Below are 11,271 nucleotides of genomic sequence, written 5' to 3'. Positions count from 1 at the left end.
CTTTTCTCATTCATTATTTCTGTAGGATTTAAATCTCATGTGCACTCTGGGATATTGATTAAGGATCAAATTCCACTCAAAATCATTGCAACTTTTTCTACATGTTAGTTTCTCTCCTGAAAGATAGCTATGATGTTGAGTAAGTTGTGAGTTCCAGCTTTGGTTGGACACATTCTGTACCTCTGTAATGTTTCTCTTCAGTATAAAGTCTGTGATGGTGAGTAGGGTTGAGCAGTTGTAAAAGTTTTACCACATTCCTCACATTTTAAGTTTTTTCTCCGGTATGAATTCTGTGATGTAGAATGAAGATTCACCTCTGATTTATAAGCTTACCAAATTCTGTGTATTTGCAAAATCTTCCCCCACTATACCTTCTCTGATCAGGAGTCAGGGTTTAGCATTGTTTAAAAGCCTGACCACATTCTTTAGTATTCAATGGTTGTTCTCCAGTATAAACTTTCCAATGTGAAGTAAGGGGTGAGCAGTCCACAAAACATTTCCCAAATTTCTTAAATTTGGAAGATGTATTCCAGTATGAATTCTGTGATAATGAGTAAAGGTTGAAGAGTGATTAAAGACCTTATTACATTCATTACATTGTTAATGTTTCTGTCAAGTATGAATTCTGTGATGTTTAGTAAGCTTTGAGTGATGGGTAAAGGCCTTGCCACATTCTTTACATTGGTGAGGTTTCTCGCCAGTATGGATTCTGTAATGGCGATTAAGGTTTGAGGTCCAGGAAAAGGCCTTGCCACATTCTTTACATTGGTAAGGTTTCTCTCCAGTGTGGATTCTGTGATGTTTAAGTTCGGAGGGCCATTTAAAGGCCCTGCCACATTCTTTACATTGGTAACGTTTCTCTCCAGTATGGATTCTGAGATGTTGAGTAAGGCGTGAGTGGTTCTTAAAGTTCTTGCCACATTCTTTACATTGGTGAGGTTTCTTTCCAGTATGAATTCTGTGATGTTTAGTAAGCTTTGAGTGATGAGCAAAGGCCTTGCCACATTCTTTACATTGGTAAGGTTTCTCTCCTGTGTGGATTCTATGATGTTGATTAAGGGCTGAGGGCCGGGTAAAGGCTTTGCCACATTCTTTACATTGGTAAGGTTTCTCTCCAGTATGGATTCTGTGATGTTGTTTAAGGTCTGAGGGCCATTTAAAGGCCCTGCCACATTCTTTACATTGGTAAGATTTCTCTCTAGTACGAATTCTGTGATGTCGAGGAAGGCCTGAAGGCCAGTTAAAGGATTTCCCACATTGTTGATATTTCAAAGATTTCTCTCCAGTGTGAATTCTGCGATGTTCAGTAAGGGGTGAGTGTTGGGTAAGGGCCATCCCACATATTTTATGTATGTAAGGATTTTCTCCTGTATGAATGTTCCCATGTCCGTTGAATGATGAGCGATACTTCAAAGTTTTACCACATTCTTTACATTTGTAAGGTCTCTCTCCATTATGCGTTTGCTGATGTTGAATTAGTGTTGAGTGGCAGTTGAAGGCTTTGCCACATTCCTTACAGATGTAACCTTTCTGTCCAGCATGGATTGTTGTATTCATATTTAGTCTTGATGACTGACTAAACATGTTCCCAGGTTCATTCCACGTGTATGGGTTTTTTCCCACGTGACTCCTCGGATGATCACCACCATTGGAGACTGGTTAAGAATTTTCCCACATTCATTATATTCAGAAGGATTCTCTCCCAAATGTATTCTCTTCTGTCTAATAAGGTTTGAGCTTTGATAAAAGACTTCCCTACATTTAGTACAGTCACAATGGTTCCCTGGCAAATGAGTCCGTAGAGATTTATTAACATTTGAGTCCTGGTTAAATATTTTCTCAGATTCACTGCAATGAGCAATTCTGTTCTCATTGAAAATGCTGTGGTTTTGTTGTAAGGTCGACTGCTCATTGAAGGACCCCTCAAATGGATACCACTTACCATTTTTTTCTTCCTTTTTCAATCTCTGACTTTCAGAAATATTTGACTGAAAGGTTAATGCAATCCTATTGTCAAAATGGTGCAAAGAAGTATTTTCAGCATGGACTAGGTCACTTTCCAGATTCTCCAAATTTTCGTTCTGCAAATATGTCTGTTTGACCACTTGATTTGAGCCTTTGACTATAGAAGCAAACTGCCTTGCAGAAGTAACAGTCTTAGAGAGGGTGGTCTTCCAAAATGTTTTATATCCTTCACCGTTTGGGGCAGTGAGACTCATATAATGGGCAGTTGTCTGTGTTTGCATATGTGCTCCATGAGATCTTTGATGCCCTTGTCTCTCCCCAACACTGTTCCAGTCTATCACTAAGTGTCCATTCTCACGGGTACTACGTTTATGTCTATCCACTAACAGTCTTTGGAAAGAAGTTTCTCTGCACATGTTTGGAAGGGGGCTCTGGGTATCATTTGAAGATACAGCTGAAAGGTAATGAATACAAGTAAAATCATTCTAGTATCTGCTGTCAGATGAATACAATTAAAATTTCTTATACACAAAACTGAAATCAGAGAACATTCATTTCAGGAAAAAAAGAATCATTAGTTTTTCTACATCACTCAGATTGTATCCGAAGTTAATACCAAATATTTTTTTAATAAACTTAGTGTTGGCATATGTTACAACTTTGATGGTGTTTGTTTATTTAGAAATGAAAGGTTTTGGGGTGCTTGGGTGGCTCAGAGGGTTGAATATCTGACTCTTGGTTTCAGCTGAGGTTATCATTTCACCCTTTGTGAGTTCCAGCCCCACATCCCGCTCTGCACTGACAGTGTGGAGCCTGCTTGGAATTCTCTAATCTCTCTTTGCCCCTCCTGCATTCTCTCCCTGGTGCTCAAAATACACGGAAGAAAAAAAAACCATAAATTAAATGAAATGAGTTTTTGCTTGCTTGATTCCAGAAAAATTCTGTGTCTTTTAAATACAATATCCAAGGGTTTGAATTTAGAGCTTTCCATGGTTGTTATTAATGAATATATTTTACAATTTTACTGTCCATGAAGACATGCCAATAATTGAAAACGTTCCTTTTTTCATGTTTCCTTTTTTCACAGTCACAGTTTAGTATTATATCTATAGGGGTGTCTATGTGGCTCAGCATGTCCAGCATCCAATTTCAACTCAGGCCATGATTTCATGGTCCATGAGTTGGAGCTCCGTGTCAGGCTCTGTGCTGACAGCTCGGAGCCTGGAACCTGGTTCAGATACTGTGTCTCCCTCTCTGTCTGTACCCCTTTACCCCACACTCACACTCTCTTTCTCTCTATCTCAAAAGTAAATAAATAAACATAAAAAATTTATAAAAAGAAAACAATTTATAATTATAGTCACAAAGGGGATCCTGTGTGGTGGCTCAGTTGGTTATGAGTCCAAGTGTTGATTTCGGCTCAGGTCATGATCTCACATTTCAGGAGTTCAAGCCTTGCATTGGGCTCTGTGGTGACAGTGCAGAGCATGCTTGGGATTCTCCCTCTCTCTCTCTTTCTTTTCCCTCTCTCTCTGTTCCTCCTCTCCTTGAGCTGTCTCTCTCTCTCTCTCTCTCTCTCAAAACAAAAAATAAAATTATATGAGGTTTCCTTTAAATAATTCACCTTTTTGTGTAGAAGTTTTTGGGTTATCTTTTATCTTATTCTGGCTTTGCAATTCCATAATAACATGCTTCCTTTTGTATGGGACTTTCCACAGCATTCTTTTTCAACTTCAGCTTTAGGTGTGGTTTTGGCTTTACCTGTATATTTTGTTATAGGGTGACAATTTTCAACTCATTATATTTTTGGACAATGTCAGTGTAACTCAAAAATGAATCAGCTGTATGCCCTTTGCCAATAAAATGATCTAAGTATTCGTGTGTAGATATATTATTCATGATACTTTGTGAATCATCCTGTGTTTTTCTTTCCTGGGTTAGTCATCAGTGAATGATGTTTCACGTCTATGTGAGTTGTCACATAATAGAATTAATTTCATTATCTATTTATTGGTGGATGTATTATGTACATATTTTCATTGCAGTTTCTTTAGAGATTACTTAAAACATCTTAAAGGTGTAACAAAAGTTATATTCAGCACAGAACTTAACAGAGGGGTTGAACTCACAAACTGTGAGATCATGAAATCAAGAGACGAAATCAAGAGACATACCCTTGACCAACTGAGCACCCTGACATCCTATGTACCCCTAATATTAAACTGTGACTGTGTACCTATGAAAAAAGGAACATTATCAATTATTGGCATGTCTTCATGGATGGTAAAATTGTAAACTATATTCATTAAAATCAACCATGAAACCTCTAAGGAAAACTTGTACAAATTAAGCAGCTAAAAGACATTAAATAGTGTATTATGTTAAAAGATCCCTCCAATGACACAGAATTTAAGGGTATAATCCATTCTTTAGAATCAAGCATACAAAAACCTTTCCTTTCTTTTAAGTTTTTTTCAAGTGTATTGAGAGAAAGAGAGAAGGAGAAAGAGAGAGAGACAGAGACAGAGAGAGAAAGTAGGAGGGACAGAGAGAGAAGGAGAGAATCCCAAGCAGGCTCCCTGCTGTCAGGACAGAGCTCACAAACAGGGCTAGAACTCACAAACTATGAAGTGGTCATGACCTGAACTGAAATCAAGAGTCAAATGCTCAACCCCCTGAGCCACCCAGATGCTTCAAAACCTTTAATTTCTAAATAAACAAACACCATCAGTGTTGTAAATAGGCCAACAAGCACTTTACAAAAAAAAAAAAAAAAAAGAAATCTTTGGTGTTAAGTTCAGATACATTCTGAGGGAAGTAGAAACACTAATGATTCATTTTTCCTGATTTAAATTTACATTTATAATTAAAACTTTTTCTCTAAATATAGGAATTTTACTGATCATCTACCTCATTTCTTATAAAGCACATACCCATGTCATATCAGAACTTTTGATCTAGGGGCACCTGAGTGGCTCAGTTGGTTGAGTATAAGTCTCCAGCTCAGGTCATGATGTTGTGATTTGTGGGTTCAAACCCCGTGTCAGGCTCTGTGTGGACAGCTCAGAGCTTGGAGCCTACTTCAGATTCTCCCTCTTTCTGCCCTCCCCTGCTCACAATCTCTCTCTCTCTGTCAAATATAAACTTAAAAATTTTTTTTTTTAATTTTGATCTAATAAATCATAGTCTCATGTATTAAGTATATAAATCATAAGGTAATCTCATAAATTAATTCACTCAGAAAGTGAAAACATATATGACAAAGTCACAGGAACTTCATATTATACAAGACAAAATTATACAATGACTCAATTATTAAGAAATAATCTAACAATTGAGACTTTATTATAGGCTGGGAGTGTTAAATTCTAAATGTTCTATCTCCCCTATGGCATTAATTTATGTAGGAATTCTAGGAAAATAATAGGTGCTTGAAATTATTTCACCATTGAGGAACAGAACATATAGAGTGGAAATCTCTTAGTTTAGTTAATAACAAAAAAAATGGACTTCTCTTACTTTTTTAAATTTATTTTTATTTATTTTGAGAGAGATAAACACCAAGTTGGGGAGGAGCAGAGAGAGAGGGAGACCGAATTCTAAGCTTGCTCTGTGCTGTCATCACAGAGGCCTATGGTGGGCGCAAACTCACTATCTATGAGATCATGACTTCAGCTGAAGTCAGATGCTTAACCAACGGACCTAACCATGAGCCCTCAAAACTGAAATTTTAAAGTGAAATAAAGGATTAGATTTTCTCATTTTAGGAAGGTGCTTTATTATCTGAAACTAGGGTGTCTCAATTTTGTATGATTAAGATTAACGCCTCCATAATACTGGAAAGCATAAAGCAGGTAACATGTGATATCTGCCCCAGTGTTCCTGGGATTTCTGTACCAACCACCAATATGCCCACCACCACCCTGACACACTTCTCACACAAGGCAAATACTCAGAAATGAATTAACATAGACTTCCTCAGAAATGCAGAGATTTCCCCAAACACTCAAAGCAAAGGAGAACCAATCAGATTATGGAGGACCTCACTGTAGATGTGAAGGACCTTCAGTGGAACTGAAGGAGAATCCTTAGAGAATATAAGTCCGTGATGTGTTGGAAAGCAGAAGTCCACTGTGCGAGGAAGATACATAAAACTAGGTTTCTCAAACTAATTTCCATTCAAGGAGGGCTTCTCAAACCACATTTTCAAGTCTCTGTTCCTCCTGGACAACGGCACCTCACCTTTGTCATCGGCTTCATTCCCACCTACCTGGGTGTGTAGCTACTGTCTCCTCTCTCTTGACATCCCAGAGCTCCCTCTTTTGTTCCAAAAAGATGACCAGATCCGGCTTTGACACAAGACCTGTTTGTTAGAAAAAAGGAATAGGAGTATTGCTGGAGATTTTACTTTTCAACTGGACTCAGTGGATAAGAGAGGACATTGTACAATTATGGAAAATGATTTCCCCAGTGCTGTTGCCCAATAGCCCCTTTAGAACACCCAGGATGGTTTCCAAGGTTCACATCTTGATCTCCACTTCCAAGTATTACCAGTATCATAACGAGTAGAAATTGGTATTGAAGATGGAACACCATTTTATGCCCCTCAATGTGTAGAATTGCCATTGATCTAAGAAATGATGATGCTAGTCTAAGAAAGGGAAAACTAACCTGAAAGAAAACATCATGAAGATATTTCTTTACATCTACAAACTCCTACTTCTTTCCCTTACTGTAAGGATTTGTATCCCAGTCATACAAAGAGGAAGCTTCCAAGAGACAGTCTTCAAAGGAAGAAACAAACCTGAGTATGGTTTGGGAAATATGGAGAGTGTTATACTCACCCAAGAAGAGGAGGTGTCCATAGGTCTCTAACATCACATCCCTGTACAGTTCTCTCTGACTGTGATTCAGGCATCCCCACTCCTCCGGAGAGAATATTATGGCCACATCCCTGAATGTCAGCGATCCCTGAAATAAATACCACAGTTACCAAATGGACACATGAGGAGTTCATAATCGTCCCTAAGATGCAAGAGGGAGTTCATGTGACCAGCTGGAACCCACAACCTGACCTTCAGTGCTTACCTGCAGGTGCTCACTGACCTTAGCCCCTCAGTTTACTTAACCTCTTCTTTCCAACTTACCTTTTACTTCAGGCAAAACACTCCATGGGCATACTGTCCTGTGGTGGAAACAGAAAGTATCCAACAAAAGGTAATGACTGCCCTGATGAAGAGCTTGAATTGGCTCAATTTGTACTTAACCCCTGACTCACATCTATGCAGATTAACATTAGAGTAAAGCATGAAGTGAGGAGAGTTACCTTAGTCTCATTATATATATCTTTAAGTTTATTTCCTGAGAGAGAGAGCATAAGTATGGGCGGGGCAGAGAGAAGAAATCCCATCAGGTTCCATGCTCAGCATGGAGCTTTACTTGGGGCTTGATCTCAAGACTGTGAGATTGTGACTTGAGCCTTCATCAAGAGTCATAAGTTCAAGAGACTGGGCCACCCAGAAGCTCCCTTTTACCTCATTATAATACTAAAATCTCCACGCAAGGAGGAGTACAAATCACACTTCCTAATTAACATATAGAGAATGTATACAACGGTTTTCTTAAGGCTCATGGGCAACCTTATCCCCAGCTTCCCCTTTCTAAATATCCACCCTAACCCTAAATAAAAGGAAACCATTCTGGGGCACCTGTGTGGCTTGGTTGGTTAAGCATCTGACTCTTGGTCTCAGCTCAGATCGTGATCTCATGGTTTGTGAGTTCAAGCCCTGCATCAGACTCTGCATTGACAGTGCAGACAGTGCAGAACCTGTCTGAGGTTCTCTCTCTCTCCCTTTCTCTCTGGACCTTCCCCACTCTCTTTGTCTCTTGAAATAAATAAACTTAAAAAAAATTTTAAAAAAGGAAATGATTCCCCCTTCCTCTGTGAGTCCCTGCTTTGGAAGTTATTCCCTGTGATATCCTTATTTCCTGTAAATCAATTTTCCTTTGTCTGACATCCCCACTTGGTATAGTTTTTTTGTGATTCACCAAGGACTGTATTACTGTTTGTTCAGTTATATTAGGAGAACTGGTTCTGGCTTAGATGAGTTTCTTGCTTTCTGCAGTAAGAGAATTTGTAATACAGTATTATGCTCTAATATATTCTTTAACTTTGAGGTGCGAACCATTATAAATATTGTGTTTATTCAAGAGAATTTGTAAAATGAAGGCATCAACACAGGCATACACATTTTGGAATCTGTATTTCCATCATACAGTACATGTGGTGTGAATTTCTTAATGGAAAGTGTTAGTGAGTTACAAATATACTTAGAATATTCTCATCTGAATAGAATTCACAACAGTGCCTTGGAGATCTTTTTAAAATGCAGATTCTGGGGGCGCCTGGGTGGCTCAGTCGGTTAAGCGTCCGACTTCAGCTCAAGTCACGATCTCGCAGTCTGCGAGTTCGAGCCCCGCGTCCGGCTCTGGGTTGATGGCTCAGAGCCTGGAGCCTGTTTCAGATTCTGTGTCTCCCCCTCTCTCTGCCCCTCCCCCATTCATGCTCTGTCTCTCTCTGTCTCAAAAATAAATAATAAAAAAAAAATGCAGATTCTGTTCAGGACTTCCGGGATAGGGTAAGTGTCTGCATTTCTAACAAGGCATTAGTCTGTGGGCCAAGGGATACATATTTCAATAACGAAGAGGTAGAACTCAAATTCAAGAACTCTTGGAGAACGTGGAGCTGAATGGGTTTTACAGAAATTACAAGTTCTTCTAGAATAGCAAGAAAGGCAACAAAGCTTTCCAAGCATTTCCTGGTTAGTAGAGAGCATCTAACAGTTTCTCATAAATTCATGGAAAATAAATAATAATAATAATCTAAGACAAGAAACACATGATTCTTCTATGTTTAGTGAAAATTCCATCAAGCATCCAGTACATGGTATGGATCAGGTTTTGGCCCAAGTTAACTGTCCTAGAGTTGATCTAAAAGGACACACAGGTCAATATACACAAGGGACCCTAAAACAATGTTCACAGCAAGTGTTAAAACCTGAGCAGGCTGATGGAAAGAAGAAGGTATGCACACACAATTGATCTACGTTTATACATTCCATGCACACATCCATACGTTTTGAAAGGAGTTATATTAACATTAAACGTGATAGAATAGAAAATTATCAGGCTGACTAAAAACTAATTTCAATGAGCAGTGACCGGGTGGCTTAGTCAGTTAAGTGTTCAACTCTTGATATCAGCTCAGGTCATGATCTCAAGTTTCGTGAGTTCATGCCCCACCTCAGGCTCTGTGCTGACAGTGTGGAGCCTGCTTGGTATTGTCTCTCTCCCTCTCTTTCTCTGCCCCTCCTTGTCTCTCCCGAAGTAAATTACAAAAAACAACCAACCAAAAAATATTTTCATGATTTCATGATTTCATGAGCACGAAACTCCTCAATCTAGTTGTAGGTGATAATGCTTAGGTCTGTTACTCACACTATGAACATAAACAGATAGAAGAATATGAATATAACAGTTTTTATTTCTGAGTCTAGTATGATGAAGGATACAAACAGAAACATCTTTACTTTCACCACAGAAGGCTGACCTAGAGCATGCATAGTTTGGATGAGCATCAAATAAAGACTGATTCCTGCATTTTTTTTTAATGTTTATTTATATTGTGAGAGAGAGCGTGGGCAAACATGGTGTAAAAAGGGGAGGGGCAGAGATAGGGAGAGAATCCAAGCCAGCTCCTGGCTGTGACTGAGCCACACAGGTGTCTCTGGATGCTGGATTTTTTTTACAGGGTCACATGACTGTTAGTATGTCTCACCAATTGTTAATATTGAATTGAATGAGGGGGCACCTGGGTGGCTCTGTCGGTTGAGCGTCCGACTTCGGCTCAGGTAATGATCTCATGGTCTGTGAGTTCAAGCCCTGCATCGGGCTCTGTGCTGACAGCTCAGAGCCTGGAGCCTGTTTCGGATTCTGTGTGTGTCTCTCTCTCTCTGCCCCTCCCTTGCTCATGCTCTGTCTCTCTCTGTCTCAGAAATAAATAAAACATTTAAAAAAATTTTTTTAAATAAAAAATAAATTAAAAAAATATTGAACTGAATGATAAGCACCAGAGAAATCTTGCGGAAGTACTTTTGCAAGAAGAAATTTAAAGAAAGTTTTGTGATTGAACACCTTGTGCACTGACCCTCCCCCATGAACATACAAGCTTCACACAGCCAAAGTACATTTCTTTCTGCCCAGAGTCCTGTTCCTATGCTATTTCAGTAAATTACCTGTCTTGTACCATACAGTATGTTAAGAATACTATCTTGACCATACTACTCAATGATACCATAATGTAATATTGGAAATCTTTTTTTAATATTTTTTTTAGATTTTTAATTAATTTATTCATTCTTGAAGGAGAGACTGAAGGCACAAGTAAGGGAGGGTGGAAAGAGAGAGGCAGAGAGAGAATCCAACGAGGGGCAGAAAGGGAGAAAGAGAGAGAGAAAGAGAGCTGTGGGACTTGAATTCATGAACTGTGAGATGGTGACCTGAGGTGAGTCAGATACTTAACCAACTGAGCCACCCAAGCACCTTGAAAGCCTTTTTTAAATTTAATGTGTATTCATTTTGAGAAAGAAAGAGTGAGGTGCAGGGGAGAGACAGAGAGAGAGAATCCCAAGAGGGCTCCTGCTGTCAGCATGTAGCCTGACATGGGGCTCTATCTCATGAACCTCCAGATCATGATCTGCACTGAAATCAAGAGTGGAGACTTCATAGACTGAGGCACCCAGGCACCCCTCATTGAAAGTTTTCTTTCAATTATCATTTGTTTTCTATGGTATTTTGGGATTTTAAGACACTTAAAGATATTAATTATGCGATTCTTCTCTTTCTGAAAACACAAAGAAGTAAATAGAGGAGTATGTCTGTGTCATGACTATGCAGTGAAATAAAAACCTACGGGATGAAGGTCTGATTGATTTAGAACCTCTACTCCCATAAGTCATTACATCTACTACACAAGTCGAGGGACTTCATTGCTCAGTAGAAACTGATGTGAGGTGGGCCAGGAGTAAATAAATGCTCAAGAAACTATTCTTGAGACCTTTTTGGTGAACGAGGCTGATCTTATTAAGGCACAGGGATGGGACATGTGGGAAGAATGAGCTGCAGTGTGATTGTGAGGAGACATTCATTATATACTTTAAGTTGGGGGGGGGGTTGGAATAAAGATTCTGAAGGGATTTCATAGGTTAAAGAGGACTCACAGGATCCTGGAAGTCTGGCTATTGTCAA

At 39.1% G+C, this 11,271-nt stretch overlaps 2 protein-coding genes across 2 annotated transcripts in view; both read right to left on the bottom strand.

Annotated features, from left to right (window-relative positions):
• Nucleotides 1–612: 612 nt before the first annotated feature.
• On the bottom strand, nucleotides 613–1,557 carry LOC125916066 (zinc finger protein 879-like). Its single transcript, XM_049622241.1, has 2 exons — nucleotides 1,354–1,557; nucleotides 613–1,185 (listed from the first exon to the last, which is right to left on the bottom strand). Exons 1-2 carry the CDS (start codon nucleotides 1,555–1,557, stop codon nucleotides 613–615), a joined length of 777 nt encoding a protein of 258 aa, XP_049478198.1.
• Nucleotides 1,558–6,221: 4,664 nt separating this feature from the next.
• LOC125916065 (zinc finger protein 736-like) overlaps nucleotides 6,222–11,271 on the bottom strand; it is a 36,008-nt gene continuing 30,958 nt past the window's right edge. Inside the window, exons 2-3 of the mRNA XM_049622240.1 lie at nucleotides 6,810–6,936; nucleotides 6,222–6,328 (exon numbers count right to left, since the gene is read on the bottom strand). Of these exons, the coding sequence (XP_049478197.1) occupies nucleotides 6,222–6,328; nucleotides 6,810–6,936 (234 nt within the window). The remainder of the gene's footprint in view (nucleotides 6,329–6,809; nucleotides 6,937–11,271) is intronic.

Source organism: Panthera uncia (assembly GCF_023721935.1).
Source record: "Panthera uncia isolate 11264 chromosome E2 unlocalized genomic scaffold, Puncia_PCG_1.0 HiC_scaffold_19, whole genome shotgun sequence".
Lineage (NCBI taxonomy): Eukaryota > Metazoa > Chordata > Mammalia > Carnivora > Felidae > Panthera > Panthera uncia.
Note: the sequence above shows the minus strand (reverse complement) of the source record. Positions and strands in the feature narration are given on the sequence as shown.